General features: G+C 43.0%; 1 protein-coding gene across 3 annotated transcripts in view; it reads right to left on the bottom strand.

Annotated features, from left to right (window-relative positions):
• The window catches only part of PRKCQ (protein kinase C theta), a 119888-nt gene that overhangs the window by 71944 nt on the left and 27272 nt on the right, over nucleotides 1-20672 (bottom strand). For 2 of the 3 annotated variants that reach the window (XM_005606942.3, XM_070255005.1), the window contains exons 2-4: nucleotides 6456-6620; nucleotides 5307-5432; nucleotides 1586-1785 (exon numbers count right to left, since the gene is read on the bottom strand). In XM_005606942.3, the coding sequence (XP_005606999.1) occupies nucleotides 1586-1785; nucleotides 5307-5424 (318 nt within the window). In that variant the 5' untranslated portion in view covers nucleotides 5425-5432; nucleotides 6456-6620. Of the gene's footprint in view, nucleotides 1-1585; nucleotides 1786-5306; nucleotides 5433-6455; nucleotides 6621-9767; nucleotides 9879-20672 lie in introns of those variants that run through there. The other variant, XM_070255006.1, reaches the window with a different exon arrangement.

The following is a 20672-nucleotide window of genomic DNA, read 5'->3' as shown; positions in this document are numbered from 1 at the left end:
CACTATAAGTAAAAGTAAACTAAGAAAGGACCTTGAAAAAAAAAAAGCTGGAAAATGTTAAACGGCTGCTGGTTACATGAAGATCTGAAGGCCATCAAGCACTTACGTCTAAATAATGCTGGAATGCAAGAAACTAAAAAGTCTGATAAGAATAAAGTCAGAAGAAGCAAAGGCAAGAAGTGAAATGCAACTTTAAGAGCTAGGAATAGAAAAGCGACCTGTTTATCAGCAAAACCTAGCAGGACTGACAACTTAGGTACCCTCTCATTGATGGAGAAGGACATCAGCTAGCATGCTATTTTTAAAATTAAAGATTTGGTGACTATTCTCCTTTTTTTAAGAAATTAGAGGCAGAAAGCATAAATGGGAATGAGGGAAAAACTGGGGGAGATCCTCTCGTTAATCTCTTCTTTCTCCTAGCCCAGCCAAGTGCTCCCATGGTCAGGCCCAGCCTCTGCTTCCCCGGCTCTCTTCCCTGGTTTGTGTAAACTCTTCCACACGAAGGGGCACCCCTGTGACACTCTTCAGTCAGTTAACCTCGTCCTACTTCCCTAAGCATCTCCCCAAAAGGAGTTCTGTTTCCACGATCAAAGATTCATGCAAATATACACTTTCCCAAAAAGCACTGTATTTTTTGGAAGTCTAAAACACAAAACTCTAGGTTTTAGGCTTATAGCATTCGCATTTTCAAACTGTGACTTGAAAATCTTTTGGGTGGAGTTCTTAAAAATCTGAGTTATAGGAAATAAGAAGCAGAAAGAAAAGACTCTCTCCTTTTGCATAAAGGCTATAAACATTTGCAAACATTTTCTGGGTTTCAGCTCATTTAAAAACAGTTTTTACTGGTATATATTTTTTCATCTTGTGGGCCCAGAAACATTCATTAGAAATTTTTATGCTTTCTTCCCTTTAACGTTTCTTTTCCCTCTAACATGTTACTAACGTTCCCTTTAGTATTTTACTCTTCCCTTTAAGATTTCTAAACATTTGCTACCAAAATGGTTATAAGCTAAGTTTTCCAAAAAACTTGGTGTGGTAACATGGATTGTGTATGATGTGTTTTTTAGTACAAAGTAAGCTAAGTGAATACATTATGGCTAAAAAGTTTATAGGGGTTGGCAAAGTATGGAGAGAGAAGGCCAAACATTAAATGGATCTTTGCTCTATCCTTTCATTTATCTATCTTTACTGTGTCTATCTTAAAAAGCTATCTTTATCAAGATGTCTATGTGATGTCTTGATGAATAGACAACAGTTAAGTTCCCAAGTTAGGGGAAATTTGTGATATTTCTGAGCATACTTTGACAGTTATAAATCAATAACAGTTCTTCATACCCTAAGAGAGCTTCACTTTACACAGGAATCAAAGACATTTCAATATGTCAATACATTCTATTGTCCATAATGAATAATCATTGTCATTATCAAGTCACGAATGAGTAAGTGGTAGGGAGTCTGTTGACTCAAGGTTAGTGTACCATAATTTTAGGATGACACTGAAAGTTTGAGGTAGTCTTCTACTAATATGGTACTCATCTCTTGATGGCACATACACTGTATGTAAGCTCGCTGCTAAGATACTTACCCATATTTCTGTCTTCCCATTGTTCTTCCTGCATCTCTCGGCCAGCGAGTAGAGTTCGACAGTCGTTTCAGATATTAGATCGACATTTTTGCCCTTCACAATGATCTGCATTACTCTCCCCTTGTTGATGTGGGCGTCAAAAGTGCTGTCCCAGGGCGGGTACATGGTTGGCTTCTTCTGGACATACATTTGCCCATTCTCTAGGAATAGAAAGATAAGTTCTCGTTACTCCTTTAGCCAGCTCTGAGAAATAATTCAACTCAAGAACAGTGGCGCCCATTCCCTCTGCTCTGTAGGCTATACTAATTCTGTTGGGAAGACAAAAATAACACATAAAACAATTAGAGACAATATAGGACAGAATGAAGCAGTTTCATGGTCTACATGCAAGGTCACATAGTGAAATTTAAGAGTCAATCTGGATGATTTAGGCAACAAAAATCTGAGAACGTCTTGGACTAGTAGTGTTCTTTTCCTATTCAACACTTAGTCGACACACTTTGAGTGTGAACACCTGAGCAAATTCAAAGCACTCAGGGGCTAAGCCTGGTGTATTTAGTAGGGTAGAGTGACCCCGATCCCATTCTTTACATGATTTGCACTTCTATGCCTTTTGGGATCCTCCTTTGCTAATCCAGGAAGGGTGGACACATGACTAATTTCACTGGCATCTGGTAAAAAATAGCCAATACAAAACTACTGGTGTGCACCTGAAAGACACAGTGGCATAATTTAAGGCTCATAATGAGTGCTCCTTTAAAAAGACATTTTAAAAGTTTTCCATTGGACATAAATATACTAAGATGCAAACCTTTAAAACATAATGACCATTATTTCTTTCTCTAATTTTTAAATGAGGATATATTTTACATGCACCCTGAGCAAAAACTAAGAAGTAACTCAGAGAGGCGGTGGTCTTAATCCATCACCTTAATCCACTGAGTCAACAAAGCAGGCTATAGACCTGCAAGTGAGGACAAGAAGGCAGGGGGGAGTCCTGGAAATGATAACAAGACCCATGGTCAGGCTGATGAAGTTTAAGGGAAACCTCCCAGAAACAGCAGGGGATGGGGAAAGAGTTTACTAATGCGATTTAGCGCTTCTCTTATCTTTCATCCATATTGGATTTTCCGTAGTATTTATTCTTGAATCATCTCAGAAGCAGTAAACTGCAGCTGTATTGGAGTGTTTGTTTCTTGTGATAACACCACCTTACGTAGCAGATTTAGCAATTGAGAGATGTTGAGAAAGCGAAGGGGAAATATCTGTTTAAAGCAGGAAAACCAAGCAGTTCTGACTCCTGAGGGCCCTTGCTCTCCAGGGCACAAAGCTGCCAGAGAACAGGCACTTAGCATTTGCTAAATTATTATTTGGGAGGTATACAAGGATTTCAAAAAGCTGAAACTTCAAATTTTAGGGAAACCTGGCTATTAGAGGTATAAAGTCTGACAATATTAAGGGGGAAATAGATGGAGAAGATTTTTATGGCTTGTTTAAAAGAAATTTCACTGGAGATTAGACATTTAAAAAAAAATAATGGCAATATTAATGAACATAGTAACATTTTACTTCCATAGACTTGAAACCTCTCCTAGTCATAATTCCTTTCAACCATTCTCCACGCCTCCAAAAGACAGAAATTCCCACAGCAATTTTATACTTTCATTCACTAAATTTGTAATCACCTAAAAAGAGGACAAGAAGTCAGATCCTCTCTAACGACAGTGAACTTTACCGTTTTCAAAGGCTCCCTGACTGACAGATTGTGTCCTGTTTGTCCCTGTTCTGTTGACTCACCTTGGAAAATGCAGACTCGCACCCCTATGATTGAAACACGTTTAAATTCTATAGAAGTAATGCTTGAATTATAACGTTCAGAGTGATTTCTTTTGAGAACAAGACTCAAACAAAATCAAAAACAAAAATCTCCGAACTCCACAGGCTAATCTTTTGGAAAAACAAAGTCTTCTTTTCTGACAAGATCTTGTGATCGACATGGCTGATTAGACCAAGTTCAAAGGCAAGGCCAAAAAAAAGAAGAAGAAATTTAAAAATGCCTCTCAGGAGGCAAATGTCAGTGAGAACCATGGTTGTAAAGAGGACTGGATCCAGGAGACCCATGAAGTCAAAAGCGGCTTGGAAAACTCAAGACATTTTACACTTCAAAGATTGCTGTGACATTTGAAAGGTTTTAGATTGGGAGCAAGTGCCATTCTCACTTTTGACTAAACAGGAGAGAAATCTGGGCAGAAGGGAAATCAAGATGATGCAGACGGTCTCCTCAGCTTTGATGCACTTGCAGTGGCTGCAAGGATGAAGTCAACCACAAAGCACAAGTCTTTCAAGGGAGGGAAAAGCCAACAGAGTAGGATCTGGAACTGCAGGATTCCGAGCTGGAAACATCTATCTGGAGGTCTGCAACTTCTCAATCAGGTCCCCTTGCATCTGTAAATGTCACCCCCCAAGGGGCCTTTAGAACTACCTATATAAGATAACGCACATCTCTCTCTTTCTCTCTGTCTCCAATCCTTCTCTTGCCTTGTTTTCCTTCACAGCACTTATCATTCTGTTGTTAGCGCTGCTGAGTTGATTCTGACTCCTAGCGACCCTGTGGCCAGCAGAACAGAAGCCTGTCCGTTTTTTCCGCCATCCTCTCACCTTCTGGCGCTCTGTCAGACAATGCTCTGGGGCTGTTCATAGGGTTTTCAAGACCACTTTTTCCGGAAGTGGGTGGCCAGGTCCTCCTTCCTAGTCTGTCTAGTCCGGAAGCTCCACTGAAACCTGTCCATCACGGGAGACCCTGCTGGTATCTGAAATATCCGTGGCAGAGCTTCCAGCGTCCCAGCAACATGCAGCCACCGCAGTGTGACAACCCACAGACGGGTGGTGTGGTTCCCTGACTGGGACATGAACCCAGGCCGAAGTGGTAAGAGCCCGAAAAAACAAGTGTGTGTAGGGACACAGAGGAAGCTACTGAGGCTGGGAAACCCTGGGGGGTGCAAATTCCTCCTACCCTTCCTTTAGAAAGTCCATAAGCATCTTAAAGTACAGAGGCGGCCATCAAGGAGAATGGAAGCCAGCTGAAGGGACTAGGCACTGATTCCCGACAGAAGAGGGTGATTTTAACTGAATGATCTAAACTCACAAAAGGACTCTTGGGAGACTGTCACAGTTTCCCCCTCACCGTGGACCGCCTATAAATACTTAAATTTGACAAAACATGACTACTCTTTCACCCTTGCAGGGTCTTCATAAACACAGAAATAAGTTTTCTGAAATTTGGATTCTCATGGCTAATTATATATTCTCTGTAACATTAGCTAAAGAAGCAGTAAACTGCCTTTTGAGTTAATTCTAAGGTTATGCAGACTTAATGTATCCATAATCACTGAAAACAACCAGGCTTCACAATATTGTCCCAGGATCTACTTTGGCTCCCTAGTAGATTTCTTTTCCCATTAACTCCTCACTCAATGTCCTCAATCCATTTTTCCTTTCCTCTGTTCCCCTTGTTTATGTGGGAGAATGGTACCGTGAAACAGAACATGAGGAGGCCGGGGTCTGTTCAGAGCTGTCACTAAGCCCACATGACTCAGGAGGTTCTTGGCTTCCCTGGGCGTCAGCTTCCCGAACTGTAGAAAGATCCTGGAAGGCCTCGCTTCATGGTTCACAGCAGAGTCCTCCTCCTCCTCTTCCACCCCCAAAACCCCCTCACGTTTACCTGATTCAACATATTCTTTGACAAGCACAGCGCAGTAAGGGTTAACGGCCTCTCCCTGACACGGCTGGCAGGACCCGCAGTCAAAGTTGGACAAGCCAATTCGAAGAAATGGCGACATGGTTGCTCCTTGCAAAGCGACAAAAGACAAATATTATTTGGGGGCTATCAAATACGTTATTTTTAGTGTCCCGTGCCCACTTCACTAGTGCTTTATCACCGGCAGCCAGAGCCTCAAATGGTTCAACTATCCATTTGAACAAACGCTTCTCCTTCCCCTGCTGCAAAGCACATTATTGGGCTCACCCCAAACCCACAGACGGCCATGCCAGAGAAAGAGGCGTTCTGGAAGTCTGCATCACTCAACCTCCTGAGTTAGAAGGATAATGCCACCCTTAATTTAATGGAGTTATGTTTAATAGTTGCAGAGAAAGGTGGAAATTTACCAACATTTTCTCTCTTCTATTATTCAAGTAGGGACCCAGGAAACAACATACAGTAATAAGAAAATGAGTTTATAAAGAGTGAATCTATTCTAGTCACACCAATTAAATATGACACCACTAAATTCTTACACGGGCTATTTATGTGTGTGACGGAATCAGCTCTGGGCATTTAGCAGCTGATCTCTATTTACTTTAGACATTTTCAAGAAAGTCTGCTTTCTTGACAGTCATATATATGTGTATGCGTGTGTGTGTGTGTGTACACACACATACTTATATAAAAAATAAGCTTTTGAACATTAGGAACCACTTTAAAAACCCTAAATCATTGGCCAACAAAAATAGTGCATTATTGTGTAAGGATAAACAAATTACTTCAGAAAAGCCAAATAATTAATAATTACGCTTTCTCGGAGACATAGGTGAAAATCATCACAATGTTAGCTACAGATTCCAGGAGGCGAGTCTGATGCTTCATCTGCCATTCCTTCCTTGTCCTCATTTGGCCACTTGCCCCAACTAAACACCTTTTTTTTTTTTTTTTTTTAACATACTTTTCCACAAGGTCCCATTAATCTGGAACTATCATTTGGTATTTAGTGGAAAAGTCACCTCCTTGCTTCTTCTGTCTTCTTGAAGGCTTTCTTCTCGTGAATTTTCCCAAACTTTCTTAAATAAGCCATAGATAACAAGAACAAAGCATTACCTGTCTTTTCTACCTTTGTATAAAGGAAGAAAACTCCTCAGAAGAATAGGAACCCAGACATGAGGATCAATGACAGAGGTGGAAATCCTGGGCCCCTAATCCCGAATCTGGCAGAGCCATCAATGATCCTCTGGAAGGTCGGTGGTCTTTGGGTATGTTCTGAACCTAGAGAGAGACAAATTAGGGCTCTTGACAACTGCTGTGAATTTCACGGGTATTGAGAAAGTCCCTATTTCCTGCACAGTTTAGCAGGTTTAACAAAAGGAGATGGTTATGGAATAATCATGATTTGTCGGATGTTCTTAGTCTCTGAAACATTCGGTACATGTCACACTGCTCAGTTGGCAGCTAGGTGACTTCCAGATCTGTCTTTAGGGGGCCCCTTCACCCTCTGAGCTTAGAGTTCTGGGCAGGCGCCTGGCTGATCACAGAGAGTTCTCCAGAGAAACTTCTTTGAGACTCCCCTTTTCCTGGGCCACCATAGGTCTTTCAGGCAAATCCACATTTCTCCACTATCAGGAAAAACCACCAAGAACTATCCTCATTTACAAGAGTATTTATCACGTGAGGACTTTTTGAAGATTTCCTCAATGTAAGTAAAGGGTAAAAGCAATTCATTCTGACCTGAGCCTGGAGGGACCCGTGGCTCATACAGCCTGCGTTACAACCACTCTGAACTTTAGTGACCGATGTGTCACTCTGCTATTTCCAGGCTGCGCTCAGAATTAGGCAACAGCAGCTCAACAGTCACCTGGGGAAATCTGTCGGGGGAATAGATGGAAACCTCTCGGGTCCCCAGGGTTTCTAGGACAGTATGGAAGAGGTTCCAGGGAGAGCCTCTTTCCTCCCGAAGGTCTTACTTAGACATCAACAGACTTCCTATTTCATCAGCAGATTCATCCAGATTCTCTTGCCATTTCCCCAGATTCTCTTGCCTTACTGAGCATTCTGACAGTTTACCCAGTGTCTGTGCGTGTTTGAGGCTGAGCCACTGTCTCTTTTTCTAAAGGTCTAGTCCAAGCGACAGGATCTGACATTTGACATCCAGAAGACAGAACTGGCATTTGTGCCCTGTAACCTCACACATCATTCAATAAAGCCTCAAACTCAGGGGGACGTTTTTAAGGCAAAAGGTAACATTTTATTCCTGAGCTACTCAGGTTTTTCCCCTCCTGTAGCGGTAATAGGTGATCCTTATGAAATGAAGAAAACACACAAAATTGGTAAAAAAGTACCTCATAATTCCACCAATAAAAGCAAATCACTGTTACTATTTTGATGTATTTTCTCTAGTCTTTTTTAATTAACAGGTTTTGTGTTTCTGTTTTACATGCTGTGCTCGTACTGCGTGTATGGGATTATGTTTGACTTTTTAATGTAACATTTTTACCATAAAAACTGTCCAAGTTACGATGTCATCTTTGAAAGCACCTTTTTAATTCTTGCATGATATTCTATGGAGGGCCAGCACCAGGATCTGCTTTACTAATGTCTAACAGTTACACATTTAGACTGTTTCCAATTTTTCCATAATAGAAATAATGCTGTGCTAAGCACCTTTCTACAATATTTTTTAAAATTTAGGAATATGGCATCAGCCTAGATTACTAGAGCACTACAATATTACTAGATCAGATGGTATTACTATTCGTAAGGTCTGATACATTTACAGAAAATAATGAAACATAAAGGCAAAGATCTAACAGGGAAAATATCTACGGTAAATGTAACAGACAACAAGTTAGCATCATTCTTATGTAATAAGTGTACACAAATTTGTAAAAAAAAATAGTCACTACCCATGAGGCAAGTAAATAAGTGACAATCACACAAACTATACAAATTCAAACAACATAGTTGGAACTAGCTATATGGAAAAATGTTCAGCCTTGTGAGCAATTCAAGAAACGCAAAATAAAACAAGATACTATGTAACTGCATTTATGTGACATTCTTGAAAAGACAAAACTATATGGAGAAAAAAATCAGTGGTTACTGGTGGTTTGGGTAGGGAACAGAGTACGTCCACACGGGGAAAGCATGCAGAAGTTTTGGGGGAAGATCAAACTGTTCTATAAACTGATGGTGGTAGAGGTCACAGAAATCTAAACAAATTCCCAGAATTATACAGCAAGAGTAAAAGCCAATTTTAGCGTATGCTAATTTAAAAACCAAAATAAAACAAATATGCTTTGGCACTTGAGGCATGGATTATAAATCCAGAGGTTATATAGATAAAATACAAAGAATATACATTAGGAAACTGGGAATTCATATAATAAAATAATAAATTAAAATCTTAAAGCAATCAAGAGTAGCCTCAATTTACTAAAGGGAAACGGTCAGAGTCTTAAAAAAAATACAGCTTTTACTCTGTAGTACTTAAACTCTTTGGAAACTTTGCATTTTGCTTCAAATAGCTGAGAAAAAAATAACATTAGAATTGGATAATGCATTTGCTTTGAGGATCCATTAATATTCAACTCAAACTGTAATATTAAAAACAGTCAAAATATAAAATAAAAAATAATAATCTTTTACCTGTGCAATTAGCAAATTTTTTTGAAATGTGCTTACGTAACCCTGGCAAGGACAATATGAATCATACACTTTTATAAAATGCTGTTTGGAGTATAAATTTCCACAATCCTTTTGAACACACACACACACATACATGTACGTGTATACACACACACACACATACACACATATGTAGATCTCAAGAGCCAAAAAGATGTACAATGACACAAGAGGAAGAAATTAACATGAAAGATTTTGTGGGCGGGCCTTTTGTGCTCAGAGCTGAAGGTAAGGGAGAAGGGGGATTTCCCTGGTGCTAAAATAAAAAGGAGAATTGCTTGTGTACAAAAATACATGCACTGGAATAGCATCTATCAGGACTGCCTTCCCCCAGCCTCCCCGTGCAGCATAAACCTCATAACTCTCCTCTTGACTTGCCATTCACAACGGTCTCACCCTTTACAACACTGTGTAGATGATGGACTGGCCAGGCTGCTCCTGACAGCGCAGGGGCCAGGTTCCTCTACAGACCTCTGTCTGAGTAATAAAATCACACATTCAATTCTCCCCTTGCCAGCTCCCAGGACCCTCAACCTGCCGGGTCCCAATGGCTCACTGTCCCGTCTTCTTTCATTTCACCAGCTCCGTGACTGGTGCCGACTCTGAGCTTAGCACTCTGCTTAGATGTCGCGCCCCACAACAACTTGCTTTCCTCCTTCCCCACCACCTCCTTCACTGTTGCCTTAGCTCGATTCTGCATCGTCTCTTGTTTGAGGCATCGCAGCAGCTTACCCTGTCTCTCTCTCCAGTCCTGGTCACCTCTCATTCCCAGTCAGATCTCCATGCTGCAGCCCCAAGGAGCTTTCTCAGGATGGTGCAGAACCACTGCCACTTCTCCAACTCATCACGCTGTTTCATAGCTCAAGGCTTTTAGGTACACCGCCCCTCTCCCTGGAATGCCCTCCTGTTTCACTCCATCCTCCTGTTTCACTCCATCCTGCCCCCCACCCCTACTTCCTCATCTTTCAAGTTCCTGCTAGTCTCTGCCTCCTGTTTGAATCCTTTCTTCCCTCTGCCTCCATCACCCTCCCTCCAGCAATCTAGGTGGGATTCACTCGGCCCTCCAGGTCCCCACGGCTCCCTGGGTACATCGGGAGACAGCACTTGTCATATATATTTGCCTCAGCTCTGCCATTTCAAAAGTCTGAGTGAAGCAGATCCTGTCACTGCCATTCACTGTCTCTGTCTCCAGCTCTCAGACCCCAGATTTCGGGGGACACGGTAGAGCCCCACCAGCGTTTCTCCTACTTAATCCTTGAGCTACCCCATAGACTCAGACGAGGGGAGTGACTCAGACTCCGGAAGTCTCTCTGGTTTCACCTGCAGTATCTCTAGCAAACCCCTCGAGAGTGAGTGCACGTGGTGCCTTACTGACTGGACGCTGGCTGTGATCAAGGGTTTGCTCGGTTACCACATGCGTTTGGAGATTTCAGTCTGCTTCGTGGGGTGGCGACGAGACCAAGGGCTGGTCCTCACATGGCCAGATTTTCCTATATCGCCTTATTAGATTTGTTGGTTCATGTTTGCCTTCCCCAAACAGACTGCGGGCTCTGAGAGCAGGGACCATGTCTTCATCATCTAGGCTCCTCCAGGGCGGATCTCTCTGTCTGATATGTAGGGAGGTTCAATGCCTTTTGGCTAAGGAACTTAATTTTCAAAAGCAAGATTTTACATAATCTCTTCATCTTCATGCATTTCTTTTACCTGCAAGGGTTTGCTATGGTCCCATTAGGCAGCAGACAGTTACAGAGGAAGTCAATACAAAGCGACTGGCCCAGGCGGAGAATGGAGGCCATTACGAGCTCCGCGGTAGGAGTCATTTAACCTCTCCAAGGCTGTTTTCTCTTTTGGAAAATGGTGATAAAGCCAGTCCTCGTCTCAAAGGGCTACGAGGATGAAATGGGCAAATACACGAGGTGCTTAGAATGGGGCTGCACATGTAAACTCTCAAAAAATGTTAGTCATTATTATTATGATTGCAACTCTGATACAATTCCTAACGGACTTCCTTGACTTTATTAGCGTGTACCAAAAAGGGGGAGGAAGAGAGTAGAAACAGTCTTTTAGGAGCCCATCTGGGCTGAGTTATGTGACCTTCCTCTGTGCTCTGCCACCAGACGCCCAGCGAAGCCCACATAGATCTCTCCGACAGCATTATTACGGTCTAACAGAGTCATCTCGGTGGTGGCACTTATCATGATAAACTATGAGTATGTCCATCCAGGCTTCTCTGCTTTTGCAATTCCAGCTTTTTCAATATCATAATATGTACCTTAAATTTAAAAAGCATCCTCACTCTTAGGAGCTCGGTGTTTTCACCGTAAGCGTGATCTCATCTGTCTTTAGCAGGTAGATGGTTGAGGATCATTGCTCAGCGGTGTGCATAAGGTCACACACTTTTAAGCACTGAACCAAGAAGTCTGGTCTCTTGACTCCCTGGGCACTGACTCATCTATTTACCTCGACCGACTCCCCCGCCACAATTGAAACCTGCCAAACACTTGCACAGTGATGTCAAGGATGGCCACCACACAACAAAACCTGATGGGGAAGAAGTCCACAGTCATAGAGAGCAACAGGAGTGCCACGCAGTCTCATCAGCTGAAAAATATCAAGAATTCTCTTCCTCTGCAGCCAAGGAAGTAAGAACGAGCCTACTTCTTTATTTAAAAAAAATCTAGACAGCACTTGTATTGCTATAATTTAGTTGGAGATGTCTCCGTGACAGAGGGAGAGTGTCCCAGAAATAAAATAACGAGTCATCGCTCCATCAAAACCTCTGACATGCAGAAGAGACAACACAAATGAATCAACCGTAAACTTGAGAATGAGGGAAAAAAGCATTCGGTGGTTTCCAAGTGCATTGGCTCAGCCAAAGTTTGGTAAATTAAACATCAGTTTGGGCAAATTTTGGCAAATGAAGCTACCCTTAGAGCTTTTACATTTCTTTACGGCATAAGAGTGTTTCTCAGATAAAAGTGACTGCTGTATAAAATGACCTACCACCGTAGAAAATGACCTGTAATAAAAAGTAACTGGCCTTACAATGTGCACAGAAGAAAGATGGTAACTAGCGAACTTCACATAATCGGGAAATGTTTTATCCTGTTGCTAAAACTGCTACAAAGTATCGTAATAAAAAGAGTCAGATTAAATATTAGCCTCTCGCCCACAAACACAGTCTCAAAAGTGAAATGAAAGAATAAAGGTGAACTGAAGATAATATTTAAAAATAACCCCTCCGTGGGTGCTGCAATGACAAAAGAAACTTGAGCCTAACATTCGACCGGCTGTTTGAACTAGTGAGGGAGGGAGACGTGTTGACAAAGCCAGTTCCGCCCTCCAACCTGCAAACATGAACGACACGCCCACCCATTATGGTGTGAATGCACCCGCCCAGAACTGTATGTCGAGCCCTAAGCCCTCAAGTGACTGTATTTGGAGATGGGGCCTTTAGGGAGCTGATGAAGGTTAGATGAGGTCATGAGGGTGGGGCCCTAATCTGATAGGATGGTGTCCTTATATGAAAAGGAAGAGGGGCCGGCCAGGTGGTCTAGTGGTTAAGTTCCCATGATCTGCTTTGGCGGCCTGGGGTTCACTGGTTCGGATCCCGGACATGGACCTTCACACTGCTCATCAAGCCACGCTGTGGCAGGCATCCCACATACAAAAATAGAGGAAGATGGGCACAGATGTTAGCTCAAGGCCAATCTTCCTCAGCAAAAAGAGGAGGATTGGCAGCGGATGTTAGCTCTGGGCTAATGTTCCTCAAAAAAAGACAAAGAGGAAGAGACACACAAGCTCCCTCTCTTTTCCATGTGAGGACACAGTAGGAAGGCGCCATCTACACGTGAGGAAGAGAGGCCTCATCAGAAACCAAACCTGACGGCCCCTTCCTCTTGTGCTTCCAGTCTCCAGAACTGCGAGAAATAAGCATCGGTTTAAGCCTCTCATTCTATGGTTTTCTGTTATGCAGCCCGAGCTGGCTCATATAACACATCTCCTTGCCTCACCAAAAAAAAAAAATAGAAATTAAAGAAATACTGAAATATAGAAAACAAAGCAGCTGGGATGACATTATTAATATTCTGACACTAATTTAATGTGGGGCATGAATAAACAATCCACTGAAGCAGAGCTCTGATCAAATTACACGAACACTCAGGAACAGCATCCTCGTCCCTGCTGATGAAGTCGTGACTTCTGAACCTATTTACAAGCCTCCACGTGTCGGCTTCAACTTGCCCTCCCAACACAGATGGCTCTTCGCAGGAGCCCCAGCCCACCTCGCCTTCTCTGTCTGCTGGATACACCCGGACTCTCCATCCCGATGGCTCTTCAGACCATTCCTTCTGTTTGGAATGCTCTGTGCACGTCCACACCTGCACGAGAGCCATCCTTCATCTTCCTCATCTTTCAAGGACCTCACTTAGGTACCGCCTCATTCAGAAATTCTTTCCTGCTCCCCATGGAAAGGGGAGTGATTTATCTGCTGGGCGAGTTTTACAAAAGGAAACTGTGCCTGCCCAGCTCAGCCCCCTCCTCTCTTTTGGGGGAATCTGCCAACTTTCAGGGAGCTTGTTTCTCCACTCTCCTCTGCCATGCCATATGCAGGGTGGCGCCACCCGCCTCAGTCCTGGGAGGCTGACCATTGTCCAGCATCGCCTATGACCCTGTCAACAACACCCAACCTATTTGCCTGAACCCTTCAGCCATCTCCATCAATCCAGTCTTTATTACCAGCCAAGCGGGCATTCTTTCTCCATCTCTTTACGTAGCTTATATTACTCATTCTCCTCACCGAGCCCATGAGGCAGGTATAGTTAGGTCCATTCTACAGAGAGGAAACCTGAGGCTCGAGGGGGTAAGCAGCTAGCCGAAGGTCACACAGCCAGCAGGTGAGTGAATCCGGATTCCAGCCCTGGTTGCTGAGTGTCTCCACCCAAACTTGTCGATTATCTCTCGTTAGAAAATGCTTTTAAGGTTAGGGTGGGGAGGAAGTGAAAGGATGGAGATTTCCCCATAGATTGTCTCCAGTTCCTAATTAGAAACGATCTATTAGAACTGCCGGCACAAGCTTTCTCAGCAGCCTCCTGCTGCCTCCCGGCTTCATTACCCCAGGTACTCAGGCGACATTCCTCTTGCTCAGTACCTGTGGTTTAAGGATCTATCCTTCTACCCATGGCTATAATTTGAAGCGTTAGAAACAGGTAATATAAATGCAGCAGGAGTTTCTTGGAATTACTTAAGCCGTTGTTTGGAGGTGAGGTCAGTGCTGCTGATCTGGGTGATCTCCCCAGGGTGTCATCAGTGGATGCCACCTCGCCTCCGAGCTTTCTCCATCCATGCTGTTACTGACGGCTGATCGGGATTGGTGAGGATTTCCGTGGCCCAAGTCCAGAACAAAGCTAACCGCTTCACGTCACAATGGAGCAGCTCGGGCTCCTTGACACTATTTTCTAACCACAGACTGAGTCCAAGGATGCTACCTCGTATAGGAAGTAATTTAATCTACAGCTCTGTTCATGGGGTCAAAATTTACTCTTAAACGACAATCTTCACCACAAAGAAAAAGAAAAGAGGGGCTGGCCTGGTGGCGTAATGGTTAAGTTCATGCGTTCTGCTTCAGCAGCCTGGGGTTCACAGGTTCAGATCCCAGGCGCAGACCTACACACCACTTGTCAAGCCATGCTGTGGCAGGCGTCCCACTTATAAAATAGAGGAAGATGAGCACACATGTGAGCTCAGGGCCAATCTTCCCTAGCAAAAAAAGAGGAAGATTGGTGGCAGACGTTAGCTCAGAGCTAATCTTCCTAAAAAGAAAACGCAAAGCAAAGCAAAGGGTAACTATGTGAGGTGCTGGATATACTAATTAGCTCCATTGTGGTGATTATTTCATGATGTGTACGTATATCAAATTACCAAGTTGTACACCTCAAATATATGCAATTTTTCATTGTCAGTAAAGTTGGGGGGAAAAGAAATAATTTCCCTGTGCCTCTACCATCTTATCAACCCAGTAGCTTTCATGAGACCAGAGTGCTCCGTGATCTTCCTAAGGCAGCAGAGGAAGAGCTCTTCTTCCTGCCAGCCAGGGGCTCAGTGAGGGAAAGCAACTACATGAACCAGGGGCGTCAGATCAGAGCCGGGGCCTGGGTGCTCTGTCAAAGGGCACCTTGACTGTGAGCGGGGAGCCGAGGCCCCTGAACACACGGGCCGTTATCCTCCGGCCTTGGCCTGGCAGCGCACAGAGGTTCAGAGACACAGGAATGAGAGGACACTGGGATGAGTGCAGGTGTGTACGCGAGATCGCCACGGTGCAAAAGCCAGCTTTTACCAGCTGCTTTTAGTCTTAGACAAGTAACTCAATCTCTTTGTGACTGTTTCCATGTCTGCAACTAGGGGAAAACAACAGACCCATTTCACAGAGTTGTCGTGAGGATGAAATGAATTAATTCATGGGAAATGCTTACAACAGCGTTTGGTGGAAAAGACAGCTCTTATCATGCAGGACTTTTCCCAAGTATCCTCAGAAAATCTCCCTGATGAAAACTAGTTACCGATGATGGCAACTTGCTCACTGGACTATCTGGCATGGCCTAGAATACACCTAAATTACTGGCTAAGTAAATGAAGTGACATGCCCATCTAGTTTTCGCTACAGCTCCATAAGCATTTGCCAAACCTGCCTATGACATACAAAGCACCATGCTGGATACAAAACGTGACATGGTCCGGGTGCTAAATAAGCCTTGAGATCTCAGAATGGGGTGCGCCACCATCTAGAGGGGATCAGAGGAGGACGTTCTGAGAGCCTGGACTTGGCGTTCTTGCCCTTTTATCCTGTGAATAAAGTGACAAGGCCAGTTAACATGGACTTGGCGTTGGAGACCGAGAAAACAAGAAACAGCAAAGTGGGCTGTCGCTCCGGGAACACCAGCAGCAAAACACGCTTGTCCGCCCAGCACTGCTTGAATACCACACCCCACTTCCTCTGAGGGTGTGTGACACTTTTCAAAGAAAATACAGTATTTGGTAGTATCACCACACAAGCGGAAATAGCAACGTTCAGTCTGTAGACGGAATAATGGTTTTGTTCAGAATAATGAGCATGGAACCCTCTGTGTGCCAGCGACCACAGGCAATGCTGGTCTGAGTTACCGCCCATCACTGCTATCAATGAGGGGTGGGGGTGACCCAGGGATGGGGACCAGAGAAGGAAGAGAAGGAGCAGAGCAAGTGGGGGGTCAGACAGCCTAGGGTGGATGTGTGTGTGTAGGTCCAGGTGAGTCACCCACATCTTCTTGTGCACAGAAATGTCCCCAACTTAGAAGAAATGAGTGGGTTGTAAAAGCATGTTTGTAATTCAAACTTAGAATCCATGGAAACTGTGAAGTGAGATACCATTAGCCCATTAACAAACCTACTAATCTGCCGATTCAGAATGAAGTCAGAATCAATTTGCAAAACTGACCCCCTTCTGTCATTGTTCTAGCTTATGAGGTCCCCTACTTGCTTTTCTTCTGTGACATTTGTGGGTTTAGTAGCCCATTTGGGGTCTAGTTTCTCAATTGAAAAGCCACAATTACTAGCGGAACACCAGTTTTACCGCATGAGAAGGGAACGTCTGTACTCTCGGCCACAACTGCAGAGGACGCACACCACCCCACAAGATGGGAACCCACCAGCTCAGTGGATCTCGAAGTGTGGTCCTGGAGGACCAGCAGCATCAGCGGAGAGCTCTTTAGAAATGCAAATCCTCCAGCCCCACCCAGATCCAAGAATTAGAGACTATGGGGGCGGGGTCAAGCCATCTGGGTTTTAAGGCCCTTGGCATGACTCAAGTTCGAGAAGGGCTGCTCTTGCATAAACCCCACAAGGCAAGGCTGTGTCGTTTTCATCTTTATTTGCTCAGCATCCAGCACAGCACATGGCACGCAGGTTGTAATCGCTGGCTCTCACCCAGGGCCATCTTGCCTCCAGGGGACATTTGGCAATGTTTGGAGTCAGCACCGGTGGTCACAAATCGGGGGAGAGGCTGCAAATGGCATCTAGTAGGATGAGGCCAGAGACAGTGCTAAACAACCAATGATGCACAGGACAGCCCCCACAACAAATACGCCAGTAGTGCTGAGGTCGAGAACCTCAGTTCTAAATAAACATATCACATGATGCCAGGAGAATGTCCTTTACCACTTCCTCACTATCTATCGTCGCTTCCCTACGTTTAGAGAATTCTAGCCCCACAATGAGAAAGGATTAGTGGTCTGTCCCTTCTTATAACAAATGAGGAAACTGAGGCTCAGGGAAATTAAGGCAAGTGGTCCAATCCACCTGTCTAATTAGTGGAAGAAGTGCTATTGGGACCCAGGTCTCCCAGATCCTTGTCATTCATCTTTCCACTGTGCCTTCATTTCTCTGCCGTGGACATCACTCAGTGGGGACCAGGATTTGAAAAAAGGCTTGCCTTTGCTCCTTCACAGAATATTAACATTGCTTACACCAAACACTTTAAACCACCAGATGTCAGACCCTTGGTGGGCTCAGACTTAATGTTTGTTACATGTACTAATTTTGCTAATTTTATTTTATTTTTGAGGAAGATTAGCCCTGAGATAACTATAGCCAGTCCTCCTCTTTTTGCTGAGGAACACTGGCCCTGAGCTAACATCTATGCCCATCTTCCTCTACTTTATATGTGGGACGCCTACCACAGCATGGCTTTTGCCAAACAGTGCCATGTCTGCACCCGGGATCTGAACCGGCGAACCCCGGGCCTCCGAGAAGCAGAACATGCGAATTTAACCGGTGCACCACCAGGCCGGCCCCTAACTTTGCTAATTTTGCACAGTGCAGCAGCCTCAAACTCAGTAGCCAGGCATTCAGTCAGTGAGCGGACCTCGCTGACTGCTGATTATTCATATTCCAGAGGGGACTTTTCTCTATTCATCTTACATGCATAAAATGCGAAGAGATTAAATGCTTTGCTTCTTTCAAGAAAAAAATCGTAAAAAGAAAAAGAAGTACTTGGTTATGGGATAGATCTCTTGCAAATGCCGATCTTTGACTTTCCTTGGTAAGTTTTGAGCGAGCAATTAAGATTATTTTGTGATCAGAGCTATTGTTTAAATTGTTCTTCAGCCTATTCTTACAAAACAACAATCTCTTAAGAGGACACCACAGCATTTTATAACTGCGATTGCATTCTTCTCCACACAGAAGGCCGGCGGAGTGAACAAGGATCTTCATTGCAACAAGGAATCCATTACAGATTAGTAGCAAATAACTAGGGAGATGTACAGCGTACTTGACAGTTTACAAGTAGCTTTTCAGAGATGAGGCTTATAAAGAGGTTTCTAGTTCTAACAGATATTGGCAATTGTTTTTGTTTTTTTAAAATTGGTCCTTCACCCCAGAGTTTGAGAAGCATTGTTCTATGGTGTCTATTTGTATCACAATACTTGCTAAATTGCAATCTATTCTAATTTTCTATTTTCTATTCCCCTGCTTGAATGGAAGCTGCATGATTTCAGAAGCAATGTCTAGGGTTTGTTTTTTAAATAGACTTCATTTTTTAGAGCAGTTTTATATTCATAGCAAAATTCAGCAGAAGGTACAGAGATTTCTCACTTATTCCTTGCCCCCACATAAGCACAGCCTCCCCCATTATCAACATCCCTCACCAGAGGGTACATTTGTCACAACTGATAAATCTACATTGACACATCATCATCTCCCAAGGTCCGGAGGTCACATTAGGGTTCACTCCTGGTGTGGAACATTCTGTGGGTTTGGACAAGTGTATAATAACATTTATCCTCCATCATAGTATTTTGCAGAGTCGTTTCACTGCCCTAAAAATCCTCTGTGCTCCGCCTGTTTGTTCTTCCCTCCCCCCAGCCCTAATAGATAGTAAAATAAAGATGTAAATAATGGAAATAGTGCGGTGCCGGCAGCAGCAGAGATGGATAGATCATTAGAACAAAACAGAATGCCCTGAAACAGATCCACATACTTTTGAAAACTTTGTGTACAGTGAAGGCGGTTTTTAAAGTCAGTGGGCAAAGGAAGGATTGCTTAATAAACGAGACTGTGTCCAGGGGCTGAAACCCACATGAAAGCTGACATCGGGGTAAGACTCAGACACACTGATATTAGTGTAGAAATAAAGCCTCTGAACAACCCAAACTACGAGATATGTAGATTAACGATTGCATCCTTTTGGAATTATGGAGGACTTCTCAAATGTGATACAGAGAAAAGCCCCATAAAGGAACACATTTCTACGCTATTTTACCTAAAAACTGACGTGTGTTAAACATCGACAAAGTATAAGACATGACAAACTGGGAGACACAATTGTAAAACGTGGCAAAACATTAGGCAAGTATGTGAAAAGTTCTTAAACATCAATGAAAAAGACAAACAATAATTAAATATTACTTGCCTAACAAAAAAATAGGCAAAGGCTAAGAGGAGGCATTTTACAACAGAAATATAAGAGGCCAATAAAACAAGAAAAAAGTTCAATTTCACTAGAAATAAAAGAAGCGTGAATTAGCTAGTTCCATAATCCCTTCTCTGCAATTCCAAAAGCAAAAAAGGTCTGAAAAAAGACAACAATTTATTCTGTAGTGCAAACTAATTTTGTAGTAGAATCTGACGTGGGCTATTTATGGTCTATTTATTCCATGCAACAGACTATTAATATCCTGCCCACCACACATAGCTTACTGGGAGTATTGTGTAATATACTGTGTATAACTTTATTACCTTTATAAATATGAATTATGAAACAGATCTGGCCATAATGGTTTGGATAAGAGACCTGCACAATCTTTATGGAAGAAAATATGTATTTAATGACTTTAAAACAATAAGGCAAGTATATGAAGGTACACATACAAGAATGCCCATTGCAACACTGTTTAATAATAGTAAAACTGCAAATAGCCTCAGTGGCCAAAAACAGGATATTGTTTAAATATATTATAGCAAATAACTACAACAGAATATTTTACAACCAGTAGATTATTATCCATTAAAAGAAAGATATTTACAGGATGTAGTTAAACTAAAGAGAGATGTACTAACCATAATGTATATAATAGGAGCTCAGTTAAAAAGCTATAAATTTACGTGCATACATCTTAGTGGGGAAAATTTTGGAACGAAATGCCATCTCTCGGCGGACTGGATTTTAGATGGTTATTTTTGATGGGTTTACAATTTTGATTTTTAAAAATGATCCTGTATAACAAAAAGGAAAAACGCTTTTTTCATATATTGACTCATTTTTCATCCCAAGAATCTCGTGAAGCAGAATGGAAGCGAGAAATGGACGCCTGTCGAAGACTTTCTTCAAGGCCACAGAACTTGTAAGTGATAGGGCATGACCTCTAATTCTAAATCTAGTCCCTTCTACTGCGAGGCCTCTGTGCCCCGGCGCCAGGGCATCATCACCTGGCATGCAGTCAGACCCCCGGCTTCTATAGCATTTGGTAATTTCACAAGTCACTCTTTCAGGTAAGACCAATTTATTGGGAGTGTAGTATGTGGGGGATGTTGTGGGACAGTATTTACACATCTAAGATTTCCAGAATCCTCCAATCCTTATAATAGGAGATTCCTTCTTTA

This window comes from Equus caballus, chromosome 29 (assembly GCF_041296265.1).
Source record: "Equus caballus isolate H_3958 breed thoroughbred chromosome 29, TB-T2T, whole genome shotgun sequence".
In the NCBI taxonomy this organism is placed as follows: domain Eukaryota; kingdom Metazoa; phylum Chordata; class Mammalia; order Perissodactyla; family Equidae; genus Equus; species Equus caballus.
The sequence above is the reverse complement of the archived record's forward strand: the minus strand, read 5'-3'. Positions and strand labels throughout refer to the sequence as shown.